The sequence below is a fragment of the Vespa mandarinia genome, unplaced genomic scaffold (genome assembly GCF_050613455.1).
Source record: "Vespa mandarinia isolate Hongniang unplaced genomic scaffold, ASM5061345v1 scaffold_61, whole genome shotgun sequence".
Classification (NCBI taxonomy): domain Eukaryota; kingdom Metazoa; phylum Arthropoda; class Insecta; order Hymenoptera; family Vespidae; genus Vespa; species Vespa mandarinia.
The window spans coordinates 544,447-554,378 of NW_028197195.1; the positions used below are offsets into that span (position 1 = coordinate 544,447).

The following is a 9,932-nucleotide window of genomic DNA, read 5'->3' on the forward strand; positions in this document are numbered from 1 at the left end:
TGAGGTAGAATTTTTAGTGTTTTTTTTTCATAATTTCTCCTGTAGGAGCAATTCATTCTATATTACTTCTACTATTACTTCTACTTTAATTCCTGATAATAATAATATAATAATAAGAATAAAAATATAATATAATAATATATTGTCATCAAAAACTATTTATATACATCCAAATATTATTTAATACATTTTATACTATAATAGTAAAGACAATTATCTTCGATTGATCGTAAGAAACAGTATAGAAACAAATGCATAATGATCATAAAGTAGTAACACAAGAAGAAACGTTAGCGGACGAAAACAGAAGAAACGTTTTGTATTTTTCTTCATATGACATTTGTATTAGATGGGCGGTCATGTATGGAAATTATCAAGGACAGGACTTGTTAAGAATTCGCGCGTCAAACCAACATCTAAAATGATACATCTTTCCTTCTGTTGTTATCATAAATTACCGTCATCATATGTGTCTCGATGTATACAATATAAATACATTCTTCTGTTTCTTCTTATTATTACTATTTTCATTACTATATTATTACATTACATATTATTATAGTAATAATAGTAGTAATAATAATAATATGGAGTTAACTCTTATAGAGGAAATCATAACAAAATAGCACTGGGAGAAAAATTTCATAGATAATGTGAAATCGAATTCATCTTTTGATCTTTATTAAAAATAAAATATAATGTATATGTTCACTAATTATTAATTTTGAAAAATTAATCAACAATATATATATATATATATATATATATATATATCATATGCATTTATCATCGAACAAAATTATACTACTGCTGTGTCCTATCTAGCACAGATTACCGCAAATTCACTTCAGCCATCAGTGGAGGAAATAAATATAAGAGACTGGATAGTAACACCTTAGTAAATTATCATATAAGAAGAAAAGAGTAAATTAGTTCGCTATTTTCGTTGACATCCATACAATACAAAAAAACCACCAGATTATTATAGGCTAGAACCTAGAATTCTTGAATTACGAATTTTGACGCATGCCAAAGTACTTTGTCAACCTTAAGAAAGTATACTTTCTTTACATCTCCCCCCTCCCAAGATAAAATTCCTACAATTTTTACTCCTCGTTTCCATCTTCTGATATTGGAAGTAATTTTGTTATGTGGAAAAGTCCAGTTTCTTGTTTTCGTTTTCCTGTTTTTATTTTGTGTACTGATTCTGAAATTTTTTTTTATTATTTGGAAAGGGCCAATTCTCAATTCGTCTAAATTCATTTCTATTCAACCTATTGCCATCTTCTATATATACCAGATCTCCTGTGTTACACCGTAGATTCTTTCTATTCTTGTAAATATCTTTTTATTATATTCGTGTGATTTTTTTGTTCTTTCTAGAGCTAGTTCTTTATCTCTTACCCAATTTCCTTTACTGTTTTTTCTTTTTATTTCTTCGGGTAAAATGCTGGTGTTTGTGCCATCTAACAAATACTTAGGCGTAAAGCCGATTACTGTATGCTCTGTTTCATTATATTCATCCAAACATTCTTTAGTGATCGTTATCCAAGCTCTTTTTTTTCTTTCTTATTTATCCCGCATCTTATTTTGTTTACTAGGGTCTGATTCAGTCTCTCGTTCAGACCGTTGGAGAAGGGCGTGTTGACAGCCGTAAAAATTAGTTTAGTTTCACTTTCTCTTAGGAATTCCTTAAATTCTCTTGAGTTTATTCCCGGGTATTGATCTGCGAGTATTACTCCTATTTTGTCGGTTTCTAGCACTTTATTTATCAGCTTGATGAAGTCCGTTGCACTCTGGGTTTTTGATGTTACCATAAATGTGTATTTTGTAATATGGTCTACCAGCAGGTGGAGATGTCTTTTTGTCGATCTTTGTCCTCCGAAGTCTCCAATGGTGTCTATAGACATTATTTCAAATGGTTTTGTTGCTGGTTCTAATTGCGACATCAGTCCATGTTTTCCTTGCTCTCTGGATTTGTTCTTAATACATATTTCACAATTCTGGCAAATTTTTTTTATATTTGTAGTTATACCTTTAGCTGCATAATAAGGAGATATCCTGTTTATCATTTGTTTGATCCCTATATGACACCATTCAGAGAATATTTCTATAAATAATTTTAAACTAGATAAAATTATCTTTTCTTTATTTCTAAATTTTTATAGAATATTCCGTCTTTTTCTATTAGTTTTGCTTTAATTCTTTGCAGTGTTCTATTTTTTTTTTATCTGTTTTTATCTCTTTTACTTCTATTAGATTAACTATTTTTAATATTTCTTTCATATTTTCAGATGGTTCCAGTACTGGATTTCTGCTTAGACTATCTGCTTCAGCGTTATCTTTTCCCGGAATATATTTTATTTGAAAGTCATATTGTGATAAATAGTATGTTAATTCTCCAAGTTCTTCATCTGTTCTAACTTTTATGTTCATACCTTCTAATGGTTTATGGTCTGTGAATATTGTGAATTTTCTTCCGATCAGCCAATGCTGCCAATACTTTACCACTTCCTTGATTGTCAGGCATTCTAAGTAAATTGCTTTTTTTCTCTTTTGTGAATCATTTAATTTTTTCGAGAAGTATGCTACTGGCTTTCTTTTACCATCACTATGTATTTGTTTAAATATCGCACCAATGCCTTTCAGTGATGCACCCGTGTAAATTCTTATCGGTAAAATCCTGTCAAATATTTGCAATACTGGTTGAGAACATAACAATTTTTTTACATTTGTGAAAGATTTTTCACACTCTTCAGACCATATAAACTTTTCATTTTTTCTTAATAGTTTATGTAATGGATCTAGTAGTATTGAGTTTATCGGTATGTATTCGTGGTAAAAATTTATTTTTCCGGGAAATTGTCTAATATACTTTTGAGTTTTTGGAGTAGGAAAATTTTGTATTGAGATTAGATTATCTTTCACTGGTCTTACTGTATTGTGCTCTATTATGTGTCCGAGATATTTCACTGATTCTGTTGCAAATGTACATTTTTTAAATTTTCGTCTGAAACCTTCGTTTACTAATGCCTTTATTACTCTCTCTATGTATTCTATATGTTTCTCGAATGATACTAAAAAAATTAATGTAATTCTCTGAAAAATCTTTTAATTTGTGCTTTCTTAGAATATTAGATAGTATTCTCTGGAAAATGGCTGGTGATGTTTTTAGTCCGAACAGTAGACATGTCCATTGGAAGTGTCCCTCTTGTGTAACGAATCCTGTTTTTTGTCTATCTTCAATATGTAATGGAATTGACCAGAAAACGGGATTTATATGTAATTTGGCGAAGTATTTACAGTTTCTTGCTTTTAATATTAAATCTTCTATTAATGGAAATGGTTGAGCTTGTGGTGTAACAATCTTGTTCAATTCGCGGAAATCTATGCATAATAGTGATCGTTTGTTTTCATCTCTTCTGAATGCTAGGATTACTGGTGCTGCAAACGGACTATAAGATTCTTTAATTTATTTATTTTCTAATAGTTTTGCTACCTGATTTTCTATCTCTTTTTTATCTTCTATAGTGCATCTATATAGTCTCTTACTGCAGTATTTATCAACCAGTAAATCTATTCTAGCTTCGTAGTCCGAAACGGTGCCTACACCATATTTGTTTTTTGCAAATATAAAATTATATTTTTCTATAAATTTTTTTATCTTTGTTTCTTTTGTGTTGTCCAAGTGATTCAGATCTGATCTAAATTCGTTTTCATTCACGTGTTTGTTAAAATTTATTTTAACTTCTTTTATTTCTTTCTTTCTATCTAATGTATTTATATTTTCTGCTGTCTATGTTTCTCTCTTTTGAGATATCTGTAAGTTTTCATCTTGAATTAGTTTGAATTTCTTTATCATATCCAATCCAATAATGAAATCTTCAGTCATTTCTTTCTATAATAAATACATTAACGTATTCCTCTTTATCGAAAATTTTTACTTTAATGGTTACTAAAGCTTTTGTTTGTGTCACACCATTGACCGTATTTAAAAACATTTTGTTTTTATCTTTTGTCTTTTTTTCTTTTTTTTTTTTTATTTTGACTAGTCTCGAATTTATTAGAGAGACTTGGGAACCTGGGTCATATGTTCCGTTCTCTTCTAACTTCTCTTCTAATACTATCTTTATTTTGATCAATGGTGTGGTTATTCGTTTTTTTTTGTTCTTTGCATAGGTCCACTTATATCATCGAATTGCTTCCATTTATTCTGGTTTCCTTTTTGAATCAACAGGAGTACTCTGAATGATATCTAATACTTTTATTTAGTTTTTCATAATTCTTACATGGTTTCTTTTCTTCAAATTTTTTTTTGTAAAACTCTTCTTATTTACTAGATTTTCACATTTTTTTATTTCTTGTAGTATTTCTGTTGAGCTTTGACAATTTTTTCTGTCTATTTTAGCTCTTATGAATTTTGGTAATCCTGCTGCTATAAGCATCATCAGAGTCTTTGTACTGATATTGTTGTCCATATCCAGTAGTAGTTTTTCTTTTCTCATAGCGTACTCCATTAGTGAACCTTCTTTATATCTGTAGGATATAGCATATATACTTGTACTCCATCCCTTGTCTGCAAATGGTTTCAAGAATTTTTGTTTCCATTCGTTCCAACCAGCCTCCATTGTCAATGCTTGTGTTGCTGAGTGCCAGTCTAAACATGCCATGTCAAGGAATAATCTTAGAATTTAAAATTTCGTGTTATCTTCTTTAATTTCGAATTTTCGACATTCTTTTTCAAATGTCTCCAACCATTGTTCTGCATTTGAGTGTTTACATACAAATTTTTCAATCATGAATTTTTCTGATATATCCTTTAAATCTATTTGGTATTCTTTCTTCTGTGTGGGTTCTATTATGTTTGTTTCCACTAATTCTTCTAGATATATATTATTAAACATTATATTGCTTTCTGCTTCAAAATACGTACTGTCCATTTCCCATGTGCATTTGATCCATATTTGTTTTTTTTGGCCTCTTTGATTGAGGCTTTTTTTCCATTCTCTTATAGTTTTTTGTTTTTGTTAGTTCGCTGTGGTTGCTTACAAATTTTTCATTTTCCGGCAACATATATTTTTCATTGTCCTTAGTTGTGATAGAAGTTATGGCAATCATATTTGTCTTTCCGTCGCACGGTGAGGCCACACATTTAAATGCGAATTGTAGTTTTGTCGCCATTATAAATCAAAAATTGTCGTTCTATAATAACTCGAATTTCTTAGATGGGGTGATAAACGAAAATATATTTCTCTGTGAACAAAATGATAAATCTTTATTTGTTAATTAGTGCTTAGTTGCTAATTAGTCTTACCTGTGAACAAAGCAATGACAGTTTACGTTTATTATTCAAATCGTTAAATTTTATTTAATATATATTATCTTTTATAAATTTCCTTATAAACTCTCGTGCTATTTCTCTCGTCTACGTTCTATTTCTTACTCCCCGTTTCTTTTTCAAATCTTAACGGCTCGATTTGTAGGTAACAAAAGAATTTGTAAATAGCAAAGGACAATGGAAGGGCAGGCCATGAGAAGCGCGGCAAATCTACCTGAAGAAAGTATACTTTCTTTCCTTTATTATTTCATATATATGTTTAAATTCTTTGATCTTATCAGTTAATTATCAACGTCGTTATTATATTATAGTAATATCATTGTTCATATCTGAATCTACACATGAATTAATTGCATTTTTCTTGAAATGTATAATTATAAAAAGATTATCAAATATTTACTTAATATCTTTTTTTCCATTACAAAATCACTTACAAAGGAAATTCATGACAATGTAATATCCAATAATATTTAATTCATGTGGTGCTTATCAGAATTTTTTCTTTAAATCGATATAAAGTGCGCGAAGGATATTCGGCCAATAAAAATGGAAATTGGTCGATACATTTTTGCCAAGGAATTTTTTTGTTTTATTTTTTCCAAATCTGTAGGTTCATTCTTATCAAAGAAAAAGTTATAAGGGTCAGACACAATCAGGACTCGTAATCGTTAGCACTTAACAAATTTGTTCGTTGACAATATATCTCGATGACTAAAGTAAACAAAAAGATATACAAATCTCGATAGACCAGAAAACATATTCATAAGATAAAAATACAATTTTTAAAGTACCTTTGAATAAATTGATGCAACAAGAAAATGAAGAAATCCAAACAGAAAAAAATCATCGAAGATACGAATATCATAGAAATGCGACATTATTAAAGACCACTTCTATTAAGAGATATTCTAGACGAGTAAAAATTGAAAGAACTGGAAAATTATACCGACCAAGATAGCTTTACGAAACAATAGAAAAAGTATAAGGCGATACAATATACCAACCAGTTTGCAAGAAGCATTGGATAGTTAAAAAAATTCTGATTAGAAGCGATAAGAGCAAAATATGACAGCTTCTTAGAAAACAATACATAGATCTTGATGATTAAACGAAAAGATAAAAAAGTTTAATGAATAAATTTGAGAAAATGGGACAGATCACTGAAAAAATTCGAAGATTGATTGCACATGAAGATCAACAAAGAAAAGAAGTCAATTAAGCTAAGCATTTTACAAAAGTTAGTAGACATAAAAACATTAGAATCTGGCATATTGCTTTGAAAAGACAATATGTCTGCACCAAGCATATATTCAAGGCAATTTATCTAACAATATATACATAATCGAAGCAAAAAAGTTTGAAGAAATCTCTCAAGAAGAAATAATTTGTAAACTAAATAAACCATTATATAGACTAAAACAAACAGATAGAGAATGGTATTTAATAAGTTTTTACTAAGTAAATATTTGATAATCATTTTATAATTCAAAGAATTTTATGATCAAAGAATTTATACAAAATATATGAAGTTAAGGGTATGCTAAAAATTAGGTTAAAAATTAACCATCACGTCACAAACATTTTTTAGAAAGGTAGAAAAACGAATAATCAATTTTTATTAAGACAATGTCATTTCATTATTCTTATAGTTTTTCACAGATCTCTGATATCTTTCCTTGTAAATATGTCTTTTTATAAATACTGTAAATCTTGGTGTTAACTAGATCTTGCTTTTTGATGTAATAAGATTCTTATGAAAATATCAACCAGAATCTTAAATATAATATTGTCATCTAATAGGAAGCAAACTATTTATCCTCGGTAAATTAAAATAAAATCTTATCTCCATAAAAAAATTTAACAAAATTTATATGATGAAATTAGAAACCTTAGAAAACATGTTGAAAGTTACACACATAAAACTGCTATTCTACTACGTCACTTGGGACATGTTGCATTAATTATGAATTATGATACGTCGTCGTATTTCTAACTTAACCTAAACCTAACACAATTACTACTACTACTACTATTATACTTTCCTATATTTCTAAACCACTACTTTTAAATTATTTCCCTTTTTTCTATCTTTGATACGGCAACGGATATGTCGCGGATGCACTAACAAGTAACTTGTAACATTTCTTGCAAGAGAAACTTTTGTGACATGTGTAACAAAATATGTGTAAACATGTGTGAACACATCTAAAATAATAACTGATAAGTTGAACTGATTGCCGTAATTGCTTTCAGATAGCGAAACAACGTGTAGTGTAAACACTTTTTTCTTCTTTCGCATAGTTATTTCTAACTTCCAACGATGTCCCAAATATTTTATGAGAACTCGTGCGCTAAAGATAATGGAAAAACAGTGTTGAGCGAAGGAAGGGATACTTAGATTGATTTCGTAATGGATAAATTTTTCCGAATTTTGGGATATAAAAAACAAAAATTATCGGAGTAAAATACAAAAACGGAATGTCTTAAATAATCTTTCGAGTGAATTTAATATCAGTGAAAATGTAATTACACTATTTACGTAGACATTTCTACCAGGAATTAAGAAAAATATAAGTAAAATATAGTGATAATACTATGGATGATATATATTCGAATAATCAACATTATTTCTATGACGTAATGTTTATTCATGAAAAAGACTCAGATGAAAGAACTCTAACAATTTGGTAAATAAAGCATACATAAACATATATGAGGATACATGCATAATAGAATATAATAATGAGTATATAAGCATACATAATAATATAAGAATTTTTATTTAGATATACAACATTTATAAAGTTTATTCAATATTTTTATATATGTTTATATTGTTATATCATATATTAATATTCATTATATTTAATGTATTTCTACATGTGGGGAAACAAAATAGTTTCTAAATTTGTTTTGTACAACTTCAGTAATTTCTGTGTATTTATGAGCTTGTTGTCGTTGTAATTCTAATAAGTACGATTTTGTCATTTCAAAAATTATCCATTCCCCATGCCCCTCATCTTTATCAGAAGTACTTGGTGTTGCATACAATTTATTTTCTTATGTCGGAAGGAAATTGTGTTATATGCATAATGCTAACACTAAAAGTGGTTTTTTTGCAAAAAGCTGTAGTGGTTTATGATGGAACAGGATTCTGTATATGAGATATTAATTAAACAAATCTGTGTCGTTCTTGTATCGTTCTGTGCTTTTTCTTCTATAAGACAAGAAGAAATGTTTATTCAATTCGACAGGAATCGATACATTGGATCGATACATCGATCAAGATGATCGAAGCTGGCCTTGACTATAAAAGGGGCAGCAACTTTTTTTTGTTCAAATTGAGTTTACAGTTTCTCAACAGTTTACTTGATATACTAAATAGATTAATAATAAGATCAAATACGTTTTCTACAATTTGTCTAGCTCTCAAGAAACGATAAATAAATACACAATTCGGTGCATGTTATTATACAAAAAGAGTATAATAATAGATAAGTTTTCATGGTAAACACATCATCAGCAACAATGGCATGGAGTAAAGATTTCGTATGTTCGGATAAATGTTCTGCAGCAGGAAAATTTGGTGAATTATTTAATAAAGTATCCAATAAAGTACTATTTTTGGATACATTTCTATTAGAAACTTTTTCATTAGGTTACGTCAAGATTTACACATGATTTACATCAAGAAATGCCATTAGTTCTATACTGTTGAATTCTTTGATATTATAGTAGTAGCTGGTAGTACTTGGAGAAGCATTTATTGCTATGTGTTTTCCATCTGATTTTCCTACATAATGAAGAAAATTACAATATTCTTCAAATAACTGTGAAGTTATGTGCCGTATATGGAAATGAAGCCTTGAAAGAAAGGCAGTGTCAAAATTAGTTTGCCAGATTTCGTTCTGATGATTTTTCACTGAAAAATGCTCAAAGATCTGGCCGTCCAGTTAAAATCGATGAGATCCATATCAAGGTCATTATCGATTCAGGTCGTCATAGTACAACACGTGATATTGCGGAGAAGCTCAATGTATCTTATACATACATCGATAAAAAATTTAAAATGCTTGCTTATGTCAAGAAACTCGACTTATGGATCCCTCACCAGCTTAAGGAAATTCATATGACGCAACGCATTAGCATCTGCGATTCGCTTCTGAAACGCAACGAAACTGATCCATTTTTGCAAAGCCTAATTACTGGCGATGAAAAATGAATACTTTATAACAACGTTAATCGGGAAAGATCGTGGGTGATGAAAGATTAACCAGCCCAAACGACATCAAAAGCAGAGATTCATCAAAAAAAGATTATGCTGTCAGTCTGGTGGGATTATAAAGGAATTTTGTACTTTGAGCTTATGCCACAAAACCAAACGATCAATTCAAACGTGTACGTTCAACAACTCGCCAAACTGAGCGATGCAATTCAAGAAAAGCGGCCGGTATTATCAAATCGTAAGGGTGTCGTTTTCCACCATGATAATGCAAAGCCCCACACGTCTTTGATCACTCGCCTAAAATTATTGGAACTGTGTTGGGATGTTTTATTACATCCACCATATAGCCCTGATCTTGCGCCTTCAAAC

The 9,932-nt window shown here is 29.6% G+C and overlaps 1 protein-coding gene across 1 annotated transcript; it reads left to right on the forward strand.

The window, feature by feature from the left end:
- The first annotated feature begins 5,515 nt into the window (after nt 1–5,515).
- LOC118450504 (histone-lysine N-methyltransferase SETMAR-like) lies at nt 5,516–9,560 on the forward strand. The gene is made up of 3 exons (XM_035886308.1): nt 5,516–5,561; nt 6,127–6,254; nt 9,231–9,560. The coding sequence occupies exons 1-3, from the start codon at nt 5,516–5,518 to the stop codon at nt 9,558–9,560; spliced, it is 504 nt and encodes a 167-aa protein (XP_035742201.1).
- The last annotated feature ends 372 nt before the right edge of the window (nt 9,561–9,932 follow it).